Genomic DNA, 24417 nt, shown 5'->3' on the forward strand with positions numbered 1-24417 from the left:
TGCCGCCGTGTGGCGGGGATACGGGAACGCAATTGCACACAACCGCGTCCCCGCCGGACAACCGCGTCCCCGACGGTATTATTATTATAACCTGGTTCAACCTATCAATATACGAACGGACGTGAGTAATAAGTACCTAATAAATTGAAGTAGGTACCCACCTACATTATGAAATTACTTGTTCAATTATCAATAACGGTCTCCGTGGTCCAGTGGTTGAGCGTTAGGCTCACGATCCGGTGGTCCCGGGTTCGAATGCCGGTGGGAACATATCACAAAAATCACTTTGTGATATCTAGTTTGGTTAGGACATTACAGGATGATCACCTGATTGTCCAAAAAGTAAGATGATCCGTGCTTCGGAAGGCACGTTAAGCCGTTGGTCCCGGTTACTACATAATGATGTAAGTAAGTAGTCGTTACATGAGGCATGTCAGGGGCCTTTGGCGGTTCAATAATAACTCTGACACCTGGGTTGATGAGGTTGGTAATTCACTTCACAAACCACACGATAGAAGAAGAGTTGTTGAATAACTTTACAATAGGTAGGTAGGTACCAATTATTAGGTACCCATTAATGAAAAACGTCACCAGGGGATTAAATACAAGAATTACATTAACATATTTGTATCTTTCTGTTGAAATAAACATTTATTCTATTCTATATTGGGTTCACTCTAGATAATGTTTGGTATATGGGAAGTGACAGCCTCCGTGGTCTAGTGGTTAGAGCGTTAGGCTCACGATCTGGAGGTCCGGGTTCGATTCCCGATGGGGACATTGTCGAAATCACTTTGTGAGACTGTCCTTTGTTTGGTAAGGACTTTTCAGGCTTGAATCACCTGATTGTCCGAAAAAGTAAGATGATTCCGTGCTTCGGAGGGCACGTTAAGCCGTTGGTCCCGGCTATTAGCCGTAAAAACACCTCCACCAACCCGCATTGGAGCAGCGTGGTGGAGTATGCTCCATACCCCCTCCGGTTGATTGAGGGGAGGCCTGTGCCCAGCAGTGGGACGTATATAGGCAGTTTATGTATATGGGAAGTGTACCTAACAAGTAGGTACCTACCCATACTAAAATTCGACGCTTAAATTAACTAAAGTACCTACCTAACATCTGTAAGTAAGTAAATCAATCAGAAAGTGTCACCAAGTAATCTAGCAAAATTTTATTGAGTCCTATAGGTATTACCTACGTGTTACGCAACTAATTCAAGTAATACCAAGCCAAGATTGAACACGCAATTTACCCTGAAAGGCCTGCCGTTCGATTAGGGAATATATCTATCAATGAAATTACGATCTAAAAAGGTGAAGTTTTTATGAAAGCAGATATTATTATATTAGTATTAGAGAAGCAATATAGGTAGTAACATAATTCTATACATAATGTGATCCAAATATCAAGCAACAATTCTTTTTATACAGGGTGATAATTGTTGGCAGAGTAGATTGAGCAGAGGAAGGGCGCAGCACTTAATAGGGTGATGACAATAAAACTCAGCGGAATCTCAAGCCCAGCATCGCCATTGTATTTTCATAAAACACATGATGAAGATGAAATTGAAACATGTCACACAAAATTGTATCCCAAATAACATCCACGAAGGCAAACAGTCACACTTACAATGTCACGAATTAAATTAACGTTTGATTACTATAATACGTCCGGATTAAATTAAATATAATATTACAACGGTTACGTTATATCGATGTCGTCAAAAGGAGAACAAAAAGAGGCAAAAGACAATACATAGAATCATATGAAGCATAGACAATAACTTTATGATAGATAAGAATGCATTCAATTTAAGACGCATAGGTCGTGTTCAATTTTTATCACTTCCCCTCATTCTTATCATCCATCAACATACCTATGTTTATCAACTATAACATATAGAATACAGGCATAAAAAAAATAGTTATTTCAAGTACTTATGCAATAATATAACATACACAATAAGCTAATTACACATCAAAATTTTTTAAATTCAATTCTTCAACAAAGTAATGATGCTTGTAATTACATAATGGTTTGGTAAGTACATCAGCTGTCATCTTATCAGTTGGTAAGTATTTAATAGTTACATTAGGGCGTGATACATACTCTTTCACAAAATGATAACGTATGTCTATGTGCTTGGTGCGCTTATGACTATATTCCTTAGCCAACAACAACTTATGTGCGCTCTGATTATCATTATAGATAACTGTGTCTATATGTTTATCAATAATTTCTAACAAGAAATTCTGAATAAAACATAACTCTTTCGCAACATCACTTATGGCTAAATATTCTGCCTCAGTGCTGGATAAGGCAACACACCGCTGCTTCCTAGCTTCCCAGCTAACTATACTGTTACCCAGTTTGATAACAAAGCCTGTATATGATTTCCTATCACTTTTATCATTTGCCCAGTCAGCATCTGCATATGAAATTAAGTTTATACAATTACTTTTATAAAAACAAAGCCCCAAATCAATGGTACCTGCCAAATATCGTAACACACGTTTAGCAGCCACCCAGTGACTTTTATTAAAATTGGTCAAATACTGACTCAGCTGACTGCAACTAAAAGATATGTCAGGCCTTGTACAAACTGACAAATACATTAGACAGCCTATTAATTGCCTGAATTGATAAACATTGTCATCTAAAGGTTCATTGTCTGTATCAGCTAAATTACAATTTACTATCATAGGTGTGCTAATATGCTTACAGTCTAACATATGAAAACGTGTAAGTAATTTCTTTATATACTCTGATTGGTCTAGGATTAAAACATTATTCTTTCTAGTTACACGCATGCCTAAACAACTAGTAAGTGAATCAAGATGTTTAATACAAAATTGACTGTTCAATAAATCAAATAAATCTTTTGTATTACATGTCGAAAAAATATAAAAGTCGTCAACATAAAGAGCTATAATAGTGAGATCCCTTTCATTTCTCCTTGTATACACACATGGCTCACATTTACTTTGTATATAGCCATTTCTCAACAATAAATCATTTACCTTCTGGTTCCACATGCGACTAGCCTGTTTCAAACCATATAGACTTTTTAATAGCATACACACCTTACTTCCATCACAGACAAAACCTTGTGGTTGCTCCATATAAATTCTTTCATGAAGGTCACCATTCAGAAATGCAGTAGTCACATCTATGTGTTCAATAGACATATCTAACTGATTAGCTAATGAAAACAGAATACGCATTGTCGAATGACGTACCACAGGTGAGAATGTTTCAGAATAATCTATGCCTTCTTTCTGACTAAAGCCACGAGCAACCAAGCGAGCTTTAAACTTGTCAAATTTACCCGAAGTGTCGTGTTTAACTTTGTATACCCATTTACACTTAATAATATTGGCATCTACAGGTCGATCTACAATCTCCCATACTTTATGATGAACAAGTGAATCATATTCCTCTTTCATCGCTTTTTGCCACTCTGATGAGCTCGACGATGCCATCGCCTCGTCGTATGTTTGAGGTTCATCAAATATAGAGGTGGCGTACATACCAATTTCGTAGTCGCCGTATCTTATAGGTCGTTTACTACGTGTGGAGCGCACAGGGCGGTCGCATACGGTCACAGGGTCCACTGGACGAGTAGCACCTTCCCCTGAAGCTACCGTTTCCTCGCAAGTTACCGGCTGCGCCTCCGGCTCCCTAGCTAAGGATTTGGGCTCAGCAGAGACTGGTGTAGTCCCGCTGCGCTCGACACACATGTCACCCGATTCTGCATCTGAAAATTCATATAAATTTTCTTCATTAATTGAGTTAAAATTATTACCAATTACATTAATATTTGATTCATTATTATTATATTCAGAAATAATAAAATTATAATTGTCATTGCAAATAAAATTTTTATTTATATCCTCCTTTAAATCTTTATAAAATCTATCTTCAATAAAATTTACATTCCGCGACAATATTACTCTCTTTGGATTAGATGGGTCAATAAGTCTATAGCCTTTTGTGGTTTCTGAATAACCAACAAATATGCACAACTTTGCCTTAGCGTTTAATTTACTTGTACGAGTCGGCTCAGGAATCAATGTATAGGCAATGCAACCAAAAACGCGTAGGTGTCCGAGACAAACAGAATGCCGGGACCAGACCTCCTCAGGTACTTGTCCTGTTAAAGCAACAGTGGGGCTCCTATTCTTTAAATATATTGCCGTCATTACGGCCTCACCCCAGAAACGGTTACCAAGACCTGACTGAATTAACATGCATCTCGCCTTCTCCATAATAGTCCTATTCAGGCGTTCAGCCACGCCATTTTGTTGAGCACAATACGGTACAGTTAACTGGTGAGATATTCCTTCATTTTCAAGGAAATTTTTAAAACTGTCATTACAGTATTCACCCCCATTATCAGAACGCAGGCATTTTATATGCAAACCAGTCTGCTTTTCTACAAAATTCTTAAAGTGCTTAAAGCAAGTCAGAACATCTGACTTTTTCTTTAATAAATAACCAAAGCTCTTTCTAGAATAATCATCAGTAAGAGTTAATAAATACCTTGCATCACTCCAGCTGGTCTCCGTCATAGGGCCACAAACATCACTATGTATCAACTCCAAGGGCTGGCTGGCTCGATGAGAAGATCCCTTCGGAAAAACCTTGGCCACCGGCTTCCCCTCCAGGCAGGCGATACACTCACCTAAGTTATTCTCATTGTCCTGAAAAGATACATTACGTTCTGCACGTGCCCGAAGTGTACACATACCTGTGAGACTAAGATGCCCTAACCTTCTATGCCATAAATTAGCATCCCTACAATTAGATCCAGCAAACTTTGCGGTCTGTGCTTTCTGCACTTGATGTAGAACAGCCATCGAACGCTCCCTTGCAAAGGTACAGTTCATTCTATAAACACCCTTACATAGATCTGCAGACATAACAGGCTTTCCTTGTATATGACAACTCTCATAAATATGACACCCATCTTTATCAAAAATTACTATCATACCCCTCTCACATAATCTACTCACAGAAATTAAATTTTCAGACAAATATGGAACATACATAACATCATTCAAAGTTTTATGAATACCATCAGAACTTACATGCATGTCTCCTATACTACAGCTCTCTAGTTTTGATCCTTTTTGAGCACAAGAAATAATTGTTTTATTTTTCTTAATATTATCCAGCAAATCTTGATTATTGCACATGTGAGAACTCGAACCGCTGTCCACAATAAAGTCTATATCAGCAGCTGTGTAATATGAAGAAGCAAATACAGTCTTTTCTTCATTCGCTTTTTCTTGTTTCTGCCGCTTCAACCTAAAACAACGAGACTTGATGTGTCCAGGTTTCTTGCAGTAGTTACATATAACCTTTTTCTTCACATATAATGCACTAGATAAATTATTCTGGCTCTTCTGATTATCACTGTGCAGCTTGCGATATTCTTCTTGAATTAATCGAGCACGAACTACTTCTGAAGATAAATTGTTAGTAAGAGAAGCTGTCTCCAAGGCCGATACTAATGTGTCGAAGTCCTGAGGGAGCCCAGATAATAGAATCTCTGCTATTTCTTCATCTTCAATGATTTTTCCGATGTCCGCTAGCTGCTGCACCAGTGAGAATACTGTGTCAATATACTTGGTCATGCAATCATAGTTACTGTAGTCCACACGATGAAGTTGACGGAGTAAGTTAACTCGTCTAAACAAACCTTTGTCTTCATAAATATTTGCCAGCTTTTCCCAAGCTTCTTTAGCTGTCTGAATTCCATGTAGTAGCTGATAAAGAGAGGGTTTTATGCTTAATGATATCCGTGCAAGTGCTTTTGCCGCCTTCGATGCGTCCGTTTCAGTACCAAGGACCGCATTCCATAAGTTTTCCAATATTAAAGCGTGTTTAATGGCAAACTTCCATGCGACATAGTTAGAAACACCGTCTAATTTTTCAAAGCTGAAGCCTCCGCTGATCACATTGCAATTCTCCATGCGGTTTTGCGATTCGGCCATTGTTCAATAAATTCACCGCTTACCAATGTGTCTTTTTTTTTTATTGTCGTCTTTTCTTCTTCCTGGGCAACTTAACCTGTTGGCAGAGTAGATTGAGCAGAGGAAGGGCGCAGCACTTAATAGGGTGATGACAATAAAACTCAGCGGAATCTCAAGCCCAGCATCGCCATTGTATTTTCATAAAACACATGATGAAGATGAAATTGAAACATGTCACACAAAATTGTATCCCAAATAACATCCACGAAGGCAAACAGTCACACTTACAATGTCACGAATTAAATTAACGTTTGATTACTATAATACGTCCGGATTAAATTAAATATAATATTACAACGGTTACGTTATATCGATGTCGTCAAAAGGAGAACAAAAAGAGGCAAAAGACAATACATAGAATCATATGAAGCATAGACATTTTTTTTTTTTTTTGTTTTGGTTTTCCCCGAAGGGTAAGGCAAAGGGAACTATGCCCATACAGCCATGTCTTACGTATTTTTTTTTCTTGATGATTAATGAAATGATGAAAGGTGATGAATGATGATGATAAAACCTAAGCCCCCACCCTCGGAGTAGACTCCTACTCCGAACCCCAAACGAATTAACTCAAAAGTCCGCATAAACTTTTGAGTTATGAAGCGGCTTCCCGGCACGAAGCGAAAATGGGCAGATACACTTTGTTCATTGAATACTCCAATATAATAACACTCGCGAATGTCTTCTGACTAACTTAATGCGATCATTAACCACAAAACACCACTTCGTATTAATTATTTAGATTACTCAACGAAGAAAGCAACTGTCCCGTTCCCGTCTCCCGCCGAAAAGCCTGAAGCATAGACAATAACTTTATGATAGATAAGAATGCATTCAATTTAAGACGCATAGGTCGTGTTCAATTTTTATCAATAATGACATCGTAACAAAAACTTTGAGGGGTGATTCAGACCATGATCCTGAGTTGATATCAAGTGGAATTTTCTGTCGCAAAAGTAGTAGTAAATTTACAGCAATCAGTTTTAAATTTTCCGCGAATATTTAATATTCCAATTTTAGTCAAATGAGACACTATTTAGTGTTAAATTTACTGTAAGGTTCCGGAGAAGCAAAGATTATTATATAGGTAAACCTATTCCGTAGTAAAGGATAATTATTTTTATCAAATAGAATTTATAAAATTTTGTTTTGATGCTAAGCTAATGTGATCTACTTGGATCGGTACCCGATCAGAAGTAAACCCCTAGTGGTCACAAGCAGGGAAATTTTCCATTACAGTGGTTTTACAAAGATAGATAGACAGATAGATAAAATACTTTATTGAGCAAATAAGACTTGATTTACGAAACGTCTTTTTTACGTGACTTGTTGTAAAAAAATGCTGCCATTTAACTACTTGACCGGAAAAATGGGGAGCGCTGAGAGCTCTCAGTCTCACCCTGTACAAAATTTAAAACGCCTGAGAGTATTCAGTTTGACGTCAAAATGAAGGACTTTCCAGGCTACGTTTCCCAAAAACAATATAAGTAGATGGATCACTGGTATAGAATTATGTTGCTACTTATATTGCTTCTCTTTATTTTGATCAGAATAATAATGGGTGGAAGATGTACCTAATTAAAAAATGATAAAAAGGGTCATCATTTATACCCAAAAACAAAGATAAAACATGCTTATGTCTGTTATGACTTATGAGCGCCATCTATATTGTTTTTAGGAACGTACCCTGGAAAAGCTGGAAAATCCCTCATTGTTCGTGTGACGTCATCAATAACAGCTATTTTCAGCAAAACGGGGAATCATTAAAATTTCATCAGGAATATAACGAAGGACCAGAGATATAGGATAGAATTATAATTTTATATCATTAACACAGATAAATATGGATAAGAATTTATAAATATCAAAGAACCATCGTACTTATTCAATACCACGACATGTATTCATCCTCCTATTGCTAAACTAGTTGTGCTGTTTGCAGAATTAGTGCTTCTTTTTTCGCATTCTAGCTGTCTCTTTCGCTCTCACGTTTATTTCAATAAACCGGTCTGTTGTCAAGTAATGGAACGCGCATTTACAGTTCCAGTAGCTACTCGTATGTTAAGATTGTGTGTCCCGTTTAAACATAAGCATAAGTATAGCTTTCTCTTTCAAACTTGAAGAACTGAGCTGAGTCAAAATTCGCTATCCTACTGGAACTCTAATCTATCAATTCCAACCGCTACGTGCCTGTGCCGGCTGTTTCACGAAATATTTCCATATATTTTCAATAATAACTATTTACAATACAAATATGCACTATTAGTTCAAGTGTCTCGTCATTAGCGTTAATTGGAAAGTCTCGGGCTAACTGCCATCCGAAGTATTATTATGTTGGACTTGTCAGTGATGTCTCGGTTACTGTTTTTTACAATTTTATGCATATTTTCTGAGTTAAAAAGTGCTACCGGTTTAGGTGAAATTATTTATGCCATAAATGCTGGTGGGCCCGCCTATACCGATATCTATGGCATTCACTATGAAAAGGATCCTCTGCAGGGAAGAATCGGCACCGCCTCCGACTTCGGTAAGCAGTTAGTTATGATCGGGCGAGTGAATTCTAAAGATGAAATACTGTACCAGACAGAGCGATACCATCACAGCACATTTGGCTACGATATACCAGCTAATAAGGACGGTGACTATGTATTGGTATTGAAGTTCAGTGAAGTTTACTTCAATGCTCCCAATATGAAAGTTTTTGATGTCGTGCTGAATGGTGATCATACTATCGTAGCTGATTTGGACATCTTCGATAAAGTCGGGCGTGGGGTTGCCCATGATGAATATATCCCATATACCATCAAGAATGGTAAACTATATTATAACGAGGAGGAATCTGATATACGAGGAGGAAAAATAAAGGTTGAATTTATCAAAGGCTACAGGGATAACCCAAAAATAAATGCTCTCTATGTTATGCGTGGTACAATAGATGAAGTTCCTAAACTTCCACCATTAGTGTGGCCAGAAAATGAGACGGAAGAGTTGAGAGAAGATGTGGAAGAAAAAAATACAAAGTCTCGAAAAACCAGTGGTCCGAAGCAACCAGACCCCTACTCCATGGACGAGAGCTCGGTTCTTATCCCTGTGTTCATCACCATTGGTGCTTTCGTCCCTCTTCTATTTTGCCTGTGCAAACTTTAATTTATTTTTTATTTAAGTAGCTGTTACCTAATGTAACTACTGTGTGAATGTAAGGTGTATAGTTCTAATTTATTTTGGATTGTTAAATTGCATTATTATAAAATAAAATACACCATTATGACTATATTACTGTTTTTCAAGCTCAATGACAAATAGTACAAAGTAATATACCAATGTGAGAGTAAATAGAGCCCGTCCCATGTAGAATGTTAAATTGAATTCTAAATCTACACAGCATTTATCCTAAATGCACCTGAGTTAATATGAATAATAAAATGGTTCTAATTTATTGGAGACTTACATTTTCATTTTATTTCCTTCATCACAATGTTTTACAAGCTTACATTAAATGCATATGTTGCAATTGCATATTACGAGGAAAAATGGGATGTTCTATAAAAGTTGCTATCCAACTGTATATTATTATAATAAAATTAAACTTAACAATGGTGCTAATTCCTGTAAATACCATCTAATTTTATTTTAAGTTATATCTGTCATTTTCTTATCCGCCGAAAAGGAAAGGGACGGGTAATCGACAAGCATAAAATTTATGGAACACACGTCAATTTTAAGCACAAATCTAAACCAACCGTCTAAAAATTTTACATCCGCCAATAACCCGACACATTAATTTACTCATTCTTCCTAAAATTAAGAGCTGTGAATCATCCGTCCCTTTCCTTTTCGACGGATATGAAAATGACGGATATAACTTAAAATAAAATTAGGCGGTGTCTGCAGGAATCGGGGCCATTGTATATAATAGGGTAGTTTCCAACTAGTCAAACCAGTTACTTTTTACTAAATACAAAACACGAAATTACTACGGAATTTGTATGAAAAAGCAATCTGTGACGTCATAGTAAAACATGATAAAATGTCGCACTTCAGGTCTGTCTTTATTTAGTAGTCAGAATTTCATCATTTATCTTTGACCTAGGAAACTACCCAATTCCTAAATGGAAAGTATCAGTCATTTCATAGTGATAATCATTATAGCTATTATTATTAAATGCATAATATTATAAAACTACATTGCCACAATAACACATAAACTGACACTGCAACATTATTTGTATAGTTAGCATAATATTGAAACCAGTACATGCAAATCTTACAAGTATTACTGTTTACATACACACATGAGCTCATGATTATATCCTGTGGCCCAGATTACCTGACACAATAGTTAACAATGGGGTTTGGGTTTTAAAAGGACTGGGCTTTAAGACCATATTCCCGATTGGGATAGTCAGAGGTACTCCCATTCCGTGGTGAACTGACTACCTGTTACAATATTGATCAAAATGTTAATCTATAAAATATAGGTAGGTAGATGCCATATTTTGATTCATACCCTGAATAAATCTATACTTATTAAGGGTATATTCTGAACTACCTAGCTATATTCAGACATTTGGGAATTGCCTAATGTTGATTACAACTAATTACTTAATATACTTGATTTTGGCACATGGTTGGACAAAATTCAGTCTGTGGTGTCCCCATTCCTTCTATTCTCTCTTCTAAGTTTCAGTTTTTGTGATAGTTTTACCAGCTTCAGTAATCTGTAAGACAAAAAATAATGGAAAAATCTTCATAGTTACAAAAAACAAGATAACAGTTAACTACTTATGTAAGTACGGCACATAAGCCTTATCGTGTCAGCTATAATTTGGATTTATCATTAGCCATTACCTGTAATAATAACAGTGCTTTACCACGCCCATAAAATAGGTACTAGGTATAAAGGCCCTATCTCACTCCAACACCATAGGGATGGCACCACCGCGGTTCATAACTGGATACCGATAATCAATCAAAGAATCTTTAATCAGTTAATAAAGGTTAAAGCGAATTATTAACGTTAATCGTTAACTCGTGATAGAAAGAGCATTTTATATGCGTTAATAATTTAGTTGCAAAAATGTTTGTATGGATGTAGGTAATCTAAGCAAGACGTGTGTGAAGTGTTTCATTTAGTATCAAAACTTGTCAAGAACTGTTTTCCCACAGCTCGGCGTGGTCAAATATACTTGACGACTAACAGACGTGTGAGAAATCTACGGATATTAAGTTTACTTAAAAGTTAACCCGTTACTATTTGAAATACCTACTTATTAACTTAGTCGATTAACGGCTGGTTCCGCATCCAGTTACCGGCAACCGAATCCCGACAAATTTCTCGCTGGTGGCGATACCATGGTGTCCTAGTGTGATAGGGCCCTAATCTGATTATTAGTTAGGTTCTTGTTGGTTAATCGTTCTACCTTTTTCCCCCTTTTCGTTCTAATAAAGTAGGTAATGTACTCTTGTGACACTGTCTACCCGTCGCCTGTTATCAGGCAACCACGTTAAGCTAGTTACAATTAGAACGAACATAATAAACTCAAATACCACACACGTCACACACACACATCTATTAAACTTCATAAACCTGTTACAAGGTAGGTCTTGTGTTAGTGTCTACTGTGTCTGTGTGACACAGGAATTTTGTAAGTTTGCGCATGCCTATGCCTATTACTCACGCATTTCCAGCACCTTGCAATTTCAGCTCGCAGTCGCCTTTTTGATTCATGACAAATCCTTTTTTGCAACCAGCACCAGGTGTCGGACGCGTTGTTGAAGTTGAAGTGCTCATCTCCTTAGTCACTGCTTCTTGAGGTTCAATAGTCGCAGAGGTAATCATTTCTGGACTCTTTACAGTTGTCATAGATTCGTTCGCCGGATTGAGCGTCACATCTGTTTCCAAACTGTTGGTATCGTTGTTTTTTACAGCCAAATTGGTCGGTTCTGTAACCGCCGTGACCGCAGTCGTATTATCTCTGGTAGGATCAGTCGTTGTACTTGTCCCGTTCAACGGTTTTGGTGTAGTACCGTTCACTGGTTTTATTGTCATTTCCGAATAATCATACGCGTAATCGTAGTCCTGAAAAACGAAACGAAAACACTCGCTTAGTACAGTTATAGGCTCTTTTAAATGCGTGATGGAATTAGGAATGCGTGTCTAGCCACCTAGACCGACCCGGAGCTCAGACTTAGGACCCAGAGCTCCGCACCGCACCTTTTCCGCTTCGAAAACATTAAAAGCACTATTTACACTACACGATTTCTCGATCTCGACACTAGCTATATCAGGTCCCTGCATGGGCGGATTTGGTCATGGAGGTAATGACCCCCACACCCTGGGCGACTGGTTGGGTCATGGATGGCCACTGCAATGGTTGTCTGGGACCTGGTGAATATTCCCCCCGACATAAAAGCTAACGACCTCCGTGGTCCAGTGGTTGAGCGAACGACCTCCGTCGTCCAGTGGTTGAGCGCTGGGCTCACGATCCGGAGGTCACGGGTTCGATTCCCAATAGCAACCCTGACACCAGGGTTGATCAGGTTGGTACTCCACCTCGTAACCCACACGATAGAAGATAAAAGCTAAATCCGCTCCTGGTTCCCTGCTTTTATTAGGTACACCGCCCTGAACCTTGAAATCATCCCAACTACTTATATTGATTACTCAGTGGTTGAACCTTTAGGCATATACATACATAAACTGCCTATATACGTCCCACTGCTGGGCACAGGCCTCCCCTCAATCAACCGGGGGGGGTATGGAGCGTACCTACTCCACCACGCTGCTCCACTGCGGGTTGGTGGAGGCATATACAGATAGTACCAAAATCCGTAAAATTAGGAGAAAATAGTTGTAAAGTGGTCTTTTCCCCTTGCTCTAACTAGATACTTACAACTAAGAAGTATATTATTCACGCATTAAATAACATGATTTAGATCCTCTAACCACGAGAGTTGTATAATATCAGGCCTAATTCCTTTAGGAGTATGCAGAGATCGCGGAAATTAATTTGCTACGATCAAGCGATCTTAACACTTACACTTCGTACGTAAGTAAATTGATTACTCTCGCTTCATTGACTTGGCTTTTCTTTAAGACGTCCTCACTATGTTCACGATAAGTAAGTAGATATATTCACCTAGGTCTTCGTCTTCCGGCGCTACCAATTCGCTCATTCCCTGCTTCTCTTGCTTCCTCCACACCTGTTATCCGCCGTTAAATTTCACACACGCGTGAACTTTGTGATATATGTATCTATTCCATGGTATATTTTTTATTATACCTACGGCCTCCGTGGTCCAGTGGTTGAACGTTGGACTCACGATCCGTAGCCTATCTACATATCACAAAAATTACATTGTGATCCCTAGTTTGGTTAGGACATTACAGGCGGATCACCTGATATCCGAAAGTAAGATGATCCGTGTTCGGAAGGCACGTTAAGCCGTTGGTTCCGGTTACTATTTACTGATGTAAGTGAGTAATCTTTACATGAGCCATGTCAGGGGCCTTTGGCGGGTCAATCATAACCCTGACACCAGGCTTGATGAGGCTATTCCACCTCACAACCCACGCGATAACAAGAAAAAGAAGATTATACCTACAGCCATTAAACACTGAAACTAAAATTAAATAAAGCCAAACTAAATTAAAATAAACTGGCTCTGCAAATATACACTCCAGTGATTTTAATAAACCCAGGCAAACCAATCATACCTACTTACCTAATTTACTTTTCAACAGCCAAGAATGGCCAATCACTCAATGAGGGACTTTCCAGGGTATATGTTCCCCAAAAATAATATAGATGGCTCTGTCGAGATTTACCCTGATAATTACCTACTCGGGTACTGGGTATAATTATTCAAAAATACAATGTACCTAATGGCAGAAAAATAAAAATAATCGTTGCTTGATATTTGGATCACATTATGTATTGAATATTATTGCTACCTATATAGCTTCTCTTTATTCTGATCACAATAATAATGGGTGGAAGAGGTAATTGTGCCTAGGTGTAATAACAAAGGTCATCATTTATAGGTACCTAAAAACAAAGAGAAACGATGCATATGTTTGTTATCAGTTGCAATTTCTCGATTCAATTATGAAATCTGTACCGTCGGTGAAAAGTAATACAAGTCCAAAATTGAAGTTTTGAGAAAATCGAGTTTAAAGTTAAAAATATTCTAGCTCGTGACTTATAAGGAATAATGGAACAGAAGTTATATGTGTCGATAGGTGATGATGGAAGGTTTCTTTTCTAATATTTAGTTATATTTAGAACCTAAACAGAAATGGTAGAGGATCAAAATAAATTACATGTATCAGTTGACACCAACTTTTATACTGTGTAAATTGATACAAGTCTACATATACCTTTTTACACACATAACTATACAAAAGTCATCGTTGATATATCATATTTTCAATTAATAATTTTACAGTATTATTGTACATAAAACAAAATGTCTTGGAAGAAAGTTTATTTTATGAAGTTGTAGAAAGGCAAAATTCTATTTATTTTCTTTAAAAAGTAAAGAAACGTAACTTATATCAATTGACACAAACGATAAAACTATAACGAATTTGTGTCAAGTGGTATAACTTGATTTATTTTTTCGGTTTTATTGTGTAAAATGATACATGTTTTTACGAATTTCTAGTAATAAATACATATAAAGATGGTACACGTATATATAGTGTAAGGTGGCGATAATAAAATATTTTGTTATGATTTTACTCTCAAAACTCATAAATAACCGGTCAAAACCACCACTGCTGCCCGCTACAAACACATTTTGTCCACCACACTACGCCCCTAATCAAAACCATTGTTGGTTCATCTTACAAATTCAATTATGATAATATTTCCACCCCTAACAAATAAAGGTAACAGGAATCATATTAAGACTGGTCATTAGGAATGATTCGGGCTAGCCTGGCAGCACGGCCTGGAGATAAAAGTGATGTACCTACGTACTTTTAAACCAAAATCACACAAACTGGTTAGTGTTACTTCATTCCTGCTGAAACTATTTAAAAGATTACAACTCATTCCACAATCAAAATCCCCTAAAGTATACATGTATCACGAAGAAAATGAGCAAAGCTTGCCCGGCGATCGAAGGGCGCATTTCCACAGAGGTTTTGATAATTCAATACTTCGAATTATTAAAATTCCCGGTCTAATGGTAGCCCGCAACATTGACAGAACCATAAACGGAGTCGAATCAATGTTGACGATAAGAATAGGTAGAGAAAATGAAGATCATTGATTCACCTTCAAACCTATAGGTTACACAGGGCTATCCTCAGGGTAGGTCTTATCACCTTTACCATGGTCTGTTATGGTTAAGCTAAATGAGTTCGTTTCCACAAAACTTTAGACGTAAGCACACGTTCCGCGTATCCTCGCGTATGGACCACTATTGTGAAGTGGGCAACTTCCCACTATATCATCATCATCCTCCTGCCTTTATTCCACTCTAGTTGGGGTCGGCACAACATGTATGGACAAATGTCCCATATCTAATGTTACTTTAATGGGCTCAGTTTTCCGCATAAACGCAAGTGGTCCATTATGCGTGCTTTTGTTGACTATGTAAGCCAACCAGCTCCTTTCAGAAGCTCAAATACCTCCTGGGATTTCTACAAACTTTGTGACCTGGTTTAATTAAGGGGTTGTGCCCGTGGTGTTCCCAATTATTTATTCTAATCTAATTTATCCTACAAGATCCCACTGCTGGGCAAAGGCCTCCCCTTCCTCTTTCCATTTTTCACGGTCCTGTGCGTAATTCTCTCTTATATAATCAAAATACAGAAAAAACAATTTAACGGTGGTGCACAGAGTTCAGAGTAGTTGTTCCCTTTATAAAGACGAGAAAGCTCGACCAATTATATACACCATTCAACGCGTTTGAGAAACTGGTAATCTTCTCTTGAGAAGATGTGGCAGATCCCGATGCTGCCGATGCCAAGCTGGATCCCAGTGGGACCTTAAACCCAAAAATATGTACGATCATCTACAGCTGTGTAGGTTCAAAAATACCACTACCGGCGCTTGCATCAAAGATCTAACCAGCGTGTATTGAATGGCTTGCATATTAATTGGCGCTTGATAATATTTGGAGCTATTATTTCACGTCTACAACCTCCTTAGCAATGAAAGCAGCGTTCAATCTGCCACCGCTTAACCTGCATGTAATCAAGAAAACTATGTAAAACAGCTATGCTTCGAGCTAAGGGAAGGAGACTAATGACAGTATGACAAATCTCAAATACCTCTTGACTAACCCTGCCATGGTGATATCGACGCCATGATCAGGACTCACAACTTATTGAGGTACTATTATTAAGTACTACAAGGCGGTTATAACAGAAAGAGAAAAAACACGGTTTGGTCTGAAGTACTAACGTAACCTATACCCATTCGCAATGCGGATCAGATATGGTTTGCTGTGGCTCTAGACAAAATGGCTTCCCATAGACAGGTTTATGCGGAGGTTACCCTAAGATACACACTGGTGGCGCATAGAATCGAACTTGTATGTATCATTATACACGACATGTTAATGATATCCAAGATCGTATTTTCTGAAATATTTTGATATATATTAATTTATATTACTTTTCACGAAAAAATAAATTTGGTGTTTGATGTTACAACTAAAATTATATCATTAAACACGGACCGTGAGAATTCAAGCATGGCGTGTATTTTAATATATCTTGAGTTGCATTTACTTACACCAAAATATTTAATGAAAATCTTCATTTCACTTTGATGCAAGTTAAGATGAATTATGTTACACGTGTTATAACAGCATGAATCCTTCACAAACAGTACTTATATCACTTTACACAAAAATTATCTCCGTATTTATAATAGCTACAGTTACGAGAATTAGACAGAAAGAAAGAGAATTTTTCGAACATGAAGTGTGTGCTAATAACTCAAAAGTGATACAACTCGAGTTGTATTACTTTTCACCGACGGTACAGAAATATTCAGAGTTTCATCAATACATTTGAGAGGTGTTGACAATAGGTACGTAAATCCCTGCATACTAAAAACACAGTTTAGATTTAGGTAAGTATCTACCTACCTACAAAACAATTTCACACACATTCTAATATTTTAGAACTTTGATATCTGCAATCCGTGGAAATAATGAGTGACCTCGAAGAGGTCTGTGCGTATAGGAAAACCCTATATGTATTGGATGACACATCGTCATAATAAAATTATTAAAAGGCATTATATTTCTCCTTACTTACCACATATTCCTCTTTGCCCCCTTTCATAACAGCTATGATACGTAGGTCTTTCAAGTCAACTTGAACGTTCAAATTTCCATTTTGCCTTTGATCGTATGTGGAAGCGGAATTGGCGTATCCAGCAAGGAAAGAGCAGAAAATTAAAATAATTTTTGCACTCATTTTACGCAGTTACAAGGTCTGGAATTGCGATCGAGTCCCGATTGCGCGAGCGACTGGTATCTGCCGCCCTGCCCGCGACTTGCCATCAAGTTATTTCCAACTTAACAGTTATTTCAAGTAACCGTGGGAAGGTCGATAGCCTCAGCTCAGCTAGTGCAGTGCGTCCTCAGATTACGCAAGGACCGCAGATAATTTGCCTGATCAACCGTTAACTCAAAACGTTTAGGCATCGCCTTTAGCGATGGTAAGTGCGGAAAATTGTTATACTATTTAGGTATATATGATCTTGCTGAATTCATTGCTAGAACAATATTGAAGTTGAACTTACTAAAGTTGCTTTTTAAGTAAATAACCTACCCAATAAAAGAAAATAAGTAGGTACGTTGTGAAAAAAATATAGTTGTGACTCTGATTTGGTTACATATATACATAAACTCATGCCTATTTCCCAACGGGGTAAGCAGAAACTATGGAATTCCATTTGCTCCCATCCTGACACACTACTCTTACTTCCTCCACGTTCCTGATTTGGTTATTAACTATAAAACTAGTTAGCTAATATGGCACTTGTAAACGATGGGCGAAAAGCGATTAAAGATAAATTCGAGTTGGCGAGCAACGAGAACCGAGTGTGTAGGATCTGATAGTTTTATCGCTATGCTAAGAGCGAGTGTTCCACTGCCACGGGCGATGATTACTAACACCACTGCTGGCTGGAGAGGAAAATTCGCGAAAAAAGCGAGTAAGACTAACGATTTTTATCCTTGATAGCTCTTATTGTTATTATAAAGAGAGTTCTCGCCGCTGACAGTGTATACTCCCATGGCTATTGAGACTGGCAATAGCCATGAGAATACACACTGTCGTATCATCATCAGTCATCATCATCTTTAGTAAATATATATCCATATTAGAATAGCGTTTCGCTGTTGGTTGATTAGTTGTCTGCTTCTGCCTGCCCACTCCGATAGAGATTATAGGCGTGAGTTATACCTTTTTAAGTTCAGTAACGGAATAACTCATAAAATATACCTAAAAACCATACATACATAACGCCCCTAATCCCTAATGGGGTGGGCAGATCCACAACTAATTAAAGACAACATGCAGCCACAAGCTTTTTTTAAACTAGATAAATATGAGGTTTTCCCACGAATTCATGGTTGATTTTTTTCATACAATATTCGATTTTTAATATGCTAAAATGGCATACTAACATTGGACGTTCTCATCATTCCAAAAATCCGAGGTATTCAAAAAGAATAAGGCAGAGGAATATTTTACACTAGCAACATCGATGATACTGACAAATGTCATCGCTCATATTCTTATTTGTGTTTGTGACGTACCTACAACTACTTTACCATTTTGCGAAATTGTTTTCATTTCGGTATTATTGTTTACTTTTATGGTCAAAAAGCAAACTTATGAAGAATTTACGTAGCTCAAGTTTTAGGCTCTTATTTTTTGGTATATCGGACACGTATATCGTGCAAAATTTAAAAAAATGATCAAGTTTTGGAAAAGTGCAGGTATTAATCATTGTAGAATTCTTATCGTGGTTTCCTTATACTTGAGTGGTACTTACCTATCACAATAAACTGTTCATAACATTGTAATTATTTTTTAGCAAAGGGAAAGTCCGGGTGTCCTGTACGGCCTCCCGAATCTAATACGGCGAGTGGATCTAATACTGACGTCAGGCCTCTCTTAGGTATACAACTGGAGAAGGAAAATAGAGGTAATTATGGCTACAATTTTAAATCAACTACAACATCGCGTTTACCCGTCATTGACTTTTAATTTTTCATTTCAGATTTTACATGTACATTTGAAAAGAAATCGAAATTGACATTAAGTTTGCGTGATGTATTGGTTGAAAAAAGAGCACTGAAGTATTTTTTACAATACATGGAAAGTATAGGCAAACAGATGCTTATCCACTGTTGGTTAGATCTGGATAATTTTAAAACTGTTTTATTACAAACAAGTATGAGTAATGATGTTGAAAACATTTCCAAACTATGCCGAACTAAAAGCTTTGATTTGCAATGCAAATGCAATCCACACGCGTCACAAAGATACAGCTGGAAAGACTCTGCTTCTCTCTCAAGTGCTAATAACTCTAAATTAACTAAGAATGATGGTTCAACAAGTTCTTGTGGGAACTTATCTGAACATACCAAATATACCTGTGACACTTGTGAGAATAAGAAATATTTCAATACCACTGAAGAAGCAATTAACTTGTTTAAAAAATATGTAGCTTTAGAAGCCCCCTGTCAACTAGACTTACCAGATAGTTTAAGGAAATCAGTTATATCAAACATTTGTCAACCTGAGGGGCACATAAAAGAAGACTGTTTTAAACCAGTGCAGGATGTTGTATTTAACCAAATTGAAGTGAACTACTTTAATGGTTTCATGGACAGCCATTATTATATTAAGGCACAAATAGATGTATTGACTAGTGGCTCTCTCAACTTGGAAGACATTCTGTATAATGAATCCATATTATTCTACTTTACTGAATTTTTAGAACAGGAGAACTGCAGCATTTTGTTAGAATTTTTGATGGCAGTTACACATTTTAGAGATAACTTACTGAATGGTCACAACACAAACCCAGAGCAGGCGCAGGCTGATTCCATTATCCTCTATGACAAGTACTTCTCTCTACAAGCAACGAATCCTGTTGGCTTCTCAACTGACATTAGATTGCAAATTGAAAGTGATATATGTAGAGAAGGAGGTCCATTAGCAACATGCTTCGATCTACCTTATCGAATAGTGTTCAAAACACTAACTAGATATGTTAAGACATTTTTAGAATCTGAATTATATTATAAGTATCTTTCAGAGATGTTACACTCTGTAGAACAGATGTGTTCTAATCATAAGTCACATTCAGACTGCAGCAGTGAATTTAGTATAAGCACCCAAAATACCCTTCTGGCAATGGGAGATCCTGTCTTCCGCAAGAAAAAGCGCAACCTGTCTGTACCTGACATGACAATAGACTCCAATCAACTCTATAATGCTGATGCTTTGTGGCAGCGGAAAAAGAGTGATGGTCTCAGTCTTGGAAGAGTCAACAGCTTGGGCAGATTTGAATCCAAATTTGAGCCAGACCCAGATAAGAAAGGCAAGTCAGTTTTAAAGAAAATGGTTAGCAGATTTGTGCCAACAAATACTTCAAAAGTTGAGGAGGAGATGGCCTGGCAGATTGCACACATGATTGTCAAAGATGTCACCGACTTAACTATGGCCCCACCTGATGATGATGTATGATGATTATGATGTGATAGATAGTTATTGTTTAATTAAATATATTTTGTAAATGAACTACTTATATATAAACTTACTATTAACTATAATAAATAAAGAATGATAAGTTAATCTTACTGTAAATATTATTTCTGATTATAAATGATAACTATATGTATAACTAATAAGAGGAAGGAAAATCCTGGGATCACCTATCACCATACAGTTCATCATACCCATCATAGTACTTTTTATTAAGAGTGGCAGCAAGATCCTAGTTGCTGGCCACCTCATTAGGGATTACAGGGGTGAGTTACAGTGCAAAGGAAAATCTGTCATAGGAACATACAAAAAAGAGTATATTTATCATAAATCACAAATCACTGTTCAATTATGTAGCATTTGCACACTAGACTATACATTAACAACTATATTTTAAGGCATTAGAAGCAGTCACTAGTAAATCAAAGTTTAATCACTGGTTCAAGGAACTTAATCTTACATAGCAAACATATGAACACAATACCCTGTGCAACTTATCTACAAAATATAATACTTGAATGTTCTTAACTAGTATGTTTCTTATCACAATGTTGCATAATTGTTTATACTAGATGGCAAAATAGGATTGAGCTTAAGTCGAGGTGGTTCTGACCCAAGTAACGGCGACTGTTCATCATAAAAGTTAAATTCTTTTTGAGCTCTTGAAAAGGTTGGTACAAATCGACGATCTGAATTCCATTTTCGGTAGACTAAAGCATTAAGCAATGCCTGCATGGGGTTGAACACCGCCTGTGGAGACAAAAAAATATGATTGCAATAGAGTATTTACAAAAAAACAGTTCATCATAATATTTGCCTTAGACTGCATACCTACAAGTACAATGAAAAAAAGGTTTTTCCTTTGGGACAAAGCCATAAGTTATCAGAAGACTGCTTCCTTCCTTTAAATAAAAAAAATCTGACTCAGATGGGACTATAAAATCAATCATATCTTACCATTATGTACCATATAACAATTATAGATTTAACTGGAATTGTAAACCACATTGTCCATAACAGTACACCATTTATAAGATTTGGTAACCAACAAACATAAAATACAGTGTTGATGAGACAGAATTTAATTTTCAATGTGTCTACCACTCTTCTTTCTTTGCTGGTAAACTGAAACAAGGTTAAATGAATAATAAAAACAATTCTTCTCTTGATTTCAAAAATGTTTCTTTTTTCTTTCACAAAATAAATACCTGAGCTAAAGGTAAAGCCACTGCCATCTCAATGTTCTTACTAGCTAGTAAATACATGACAGGATTTACAATCATCACAGTGGCTATTGGCAAATATGTTGCACAGTAGTTTGGTAGGACTCTCAACAAGGCATTTGAAACTGAAGTCAAATTGTGGCAGCTGCAAAATTTAAAACAATATTAGATCTGCAGCATGGTAGTGTATTCTCTATGCCCCCTCCGGATGTTTGAGGGGAGGCCTGTGCCCAGTGAGACATATATAGATCCAAACGTTGCCTGGAAGAAATTACTACCTGTTGTCATTATTTCTGTATCTTGTGTCCATTGTGCTCAATAGACTATTTTATCTATCTGAAGTAACAAAATGTTAGCCAACAAAACTTGACAGATAATTTTTTGGATCAGATTCAGAACTGAGGGTTTTAATTAATATGAAAATTTTTAACAATACTTTAGTTATTCTTTTTATTTAGTTGAGATTATAAATAACTTCCTTGTGGTTCTCTTAACTTCAGTAAAAAATAAAAAATTATATTATTATAGAGATCATAATATCACAAACCAATTTGCATACTTACGTAGCATTGGGAATGTAAAGTATCGACAATCCAATGCCTGTTGTGGCAGCAGGCACTCCCCAGGCTAAGGAGTGATATAACAAAGGATGAGAATCACGCCCTTTGAGAGCCAGAAAAGTATCAATTGCATAAAATAAAGTCCAAAACCAAGTCACTGTATAGAAATATTGAGTCCAAGCCTGTAATTACAAAATTCGCTCAATTAAACAAGTAGCAAATTAAATTAGAAAACAGTAGGTAGGTACATTTTGCAAAAAGAAATTGCAAAATTACAATGGCAAAATTACTATTAGTTTTTTTTACAAAAATAGAAATATTTAAACAGATGACTTAACAGTCACTGCTAACTTGTCAAAATATATATATTAAAGAATTTGAACTACTCACTGATATTAAACTGCAGAATAACACACTAACATCATCATCAGGCATGGGCATGATATTTTTGTACCTTAGCCACAGTGAAGAACGAACCAGGACTCCTGAAAAAAATATACTTACTTTTTCATTTTTATTCAAATGTAACAATACAGCACCAATGAAAATATGAAACCCATTATTGTTAAAAACAAATAAGCAACAATTAATAAGTAACCATAAATCACATTTGATGTTAGGACGAAATGTGCAAAGCACTTCTCAGATAGATTAAATTTACGCTACTGATTACCGAAAGATGCTAATAAATCTGCGACGGCCAGCCACATGATAATGCGCCGTCCTCGAATCGATGATAACGTGCGCCCGTCTGTAACTCTTTTAGTAACGTATGGATAGACCTGAAAAGAGCTTCAATATTATTACCTATACCTCGGTCGAATTTGGTCACCTCATAAGATAGAACTGTTCAATAGATCTCACTATGTAGTATCTTGTTACCTGATACAAAGCCCCCAAGATACCAACAGTAGATGAAACCAAACAAACAGTGTTATATGAATCCGTATTGAATTCACTCATAATTTTGACAGCCATATCCTCCTGATTTCCTGAATGATGACAACAAAAGGTTTGTATTGTAGGATCCGACATCTTCTAATATTTTTATTGTGTAATTTTCACAAAATACCTATCTAACTTTAATAATTAAGCACAAGTTAAAACTTTGAGTTCATTTTAGTTCTTGTCAAACACGGTTGGTTAGATCGATTCTGCTAACAGTACGTCATGCAATAAAATGAAGACAAAGACAACGCTATGTTTCTTACATGTATAAGAGGCAGATAGAAAAGGTAGCGATATTGTAAAAATGGAACACATATTTACTTTTTTTTGTGGTTATGCTATTCGATTTTTTAGCCACTGCAATATGAATGGCATTCTTCATAAACATATTTGCATGATTCAAAAATTAGATCAAAAATATATTGAAGAACCTACCATCTGCAACTTTTATTGAGGGCATCGCTTTCAGTTTTATTATTCGTGTGGTTTGTTCGTCATAAATAAACATCAATGCGCAAATTTCTTTATTTGGGTCCGGTAACTTCCGGTGCGTTGACATTTTAAAAATACTTTTACAAGGTTTGTTTCAAGTTTACAAGTAATAATATAAAAACCATTTTGGGACTGTAATGAACCCATGAGGATGTCTCTCGCTCCCTTCATCACTTGAAAGGATTTTTTCGTATTCGTCGGGCTCCTAACCCTACCACAGTCGCCCGTATTTATTCGCGGGGACCTTGACGACTTCCCAGTCCACTACATGTAATACTTTAGGATAAGACATGGAACTCTGTGTTCCTTATCTATCTATTAAGTCTCTAATATACTCCTCCCGGGGGTGGTCTTAACCTCCGAGAGAAATTATAAAACCCTACCACAGTGTCGCAGTGTGGTAGAGTATG

The 24417-nt window shown here is 36.9% G+C and overlaps 4 protein-coding genes across 5 annotated transcripts; 2 read left to right on the forward strand and 2 right to left on the reverse strand.

Moving 5' to 3' along the window:
* The first annotated feature begins 8191 nt into the window (after positions 1-8191).
* Positions 8192-9473, forward strand: LOC126367923 (malectin-A). The gene has a single exon (XM_050011727.1). The coding sequence runs from the start codon at positions 8364-8366 to the stop codon at positions 9177-9179; it is 816 nt and encodes a 271-aa protein (XP_049867684.1). The 5' UTR covers positions 8192-8363; the 3' UTR covers positions 9180-9473.
* LOC126367925 (uncharacterized) lies at positions 9171-17595 on the reverse strand. Of its 2 annotated transcripts, none has more exons than XM_050011729.1 (3): positions 17314-17595; positions 11711-12111; positions 9171-10750 (listed from the first exon to the last, which is right to left on the reverse strand). In XM_050011729.1, the coding sequence occupies exons 1-3, from the start codon at positions 17473-17475 to the stop codon at positions 10672-10674; spliced, it is 642 nt and encodes a 213-aa protein (XP_049867686.1). In that variant the 5' UTR covers positions 17476-17595; the 3' UTR covers positions 9171-10671. The 2 variants fall into 2 exon arrangements, with proteins under 2 accessions (XP_049867686.1, XP_049867687.1); XM_050011730.1 differs by having other exon boundaries at positions 10666-10750; positions 11724-12111.
* Positions 17596-18800: 1205 nt separating this feature from the next.
* LOC126367904 (A-kinase anchor protein 10, mitochondrial) lies at positions 18801-20874 on the forward strand. The gene is made up of 3 exons (XM_050011703.1): positions 18801-19007; positions 19106-19216; positions 19292-20874. Exons 1-3 carry the CDS (start codon positions 18983-18985, stop codon positions 20764-20766), a joined length of 1611 nt encoding a protein of 536 aa, XP_049867660.1. The 5' UTR covers positions 18801-18982; the 3' UTR covers positions 20767-20874.
* A 203-nt stretch (positions 20875-21077) lies between these two features.
* Positions 21078-23728, reverse strand: LOC126367920 (G-protein coupled receptor 143-like). The gene is made up of 7 exons (XM_050011723.1): positions 23450-23728; positions 23241-23349; positions 22958-23052; positions 22571-22749; positions 21993-22152; positions 21742-21909; positions 21078-21534 (listed from the first exon to the last, which is right to left on the reverse strand). Exons 1-7 carry the CDS (start codon positions 23600-23602, stop codon positions 21328-21330), a joined length of 1071 nt encoding a protein of 356 aa, XP_049867680.1. The 5' UTR covers positions 23603-23728; the 3' UTR covers positions 21078-21327.
* Positions 23729-24417: the final 689 nt, after the last annotated feature.

Source organism: Pectinophora gossypiella, chromosome 6, assembly GCF_024362695.1.
Source record: "Pectinophora gossypiella chromosome 6, ilPecGoss1.1, whole genome shotgun sequence".
In the NCBI taxonomy this organism is placed as follows: domain Eukaryota; kingdom Metazoa; phylum Arthropoda; class Insecta; order Lepidoptera; family Gelechiidae; genus Pectinophora; species Pectinophora gossypiella.

Excerpts from the sequence above, each read along its gene's own strand:
- LOC126367904 (XM_050011703.1), top strand. The coding sequence starts at position 18,983 with ATGATCAAGTTTTGGAAAAGTGCAG. Across the intron at positions 19,008-19,105 it reads CAAGTTTTGGAAAAGTGCAG|CAAAGGGAAAGTCCGGGTGT; the intron begins GTATTAATCATT and ends ATTATTTTTTAG. Across the intron at positions 19,217-19,291 it reads ACTGGAGAAGGAAAATAGAG|ATTTTACATGTACATTTGAA; the intron begins GTAATTATGGCT and ends TTTTCATTTCAG.
- LOC126367920 (XM_050011723.1), bottom strand. The coding sequence starts at position 23,602 with ATGTCGGATCCTACAATACAAACCTTTTGTTGTCATCATTCAGGAAAT. Across the intron at positions 23,350-23,449 it reads TCTTGGGGGCTTTGTATCAG|GTCTATCCATACGTTACTAA; the intron begins GTAACAAGATAC and ends AGCTCTTTTCAG. Across the intron at positions 22,750-22,957 it reads TATTCTGCAGTTTAATATCA|GCTTGGACTCAATATTTCTA; the intron begins GTGAGTAGTTCA and ends TTGTAATTACAG.
- LOC126367923 (XM_050011727.1), top strand. The coding sequence starts at position 8,364 with ATGTTGGACTTGTCAGTGATGTCTCGGTTACTGTTTTTTACAATTTTA.
- LOC126367925 (XM_050011729.1), bottom strand. The coding sequence starts at position 17,475 with ATGAGTGCAAAAATTATTTTAATTTTCTGCTCTTTCCTTGCTGGATAC. Across the intron at positions 12,112-17,313 it reads GGGGCAAAGAGGAATATGTG|GACTACGATTACGCGTATGA; the intron begins GTAAGTAAGGAG and ends TTCGTTTTTCAG. Across the intron at positions 10,751-11,710 it reads TTGCAAGGTGCTGGAAATGC|ATTACTGAAGCTGGTAAAAC; the intron begins GTGAGTAATAGG and ends TTTGTCTTACAG.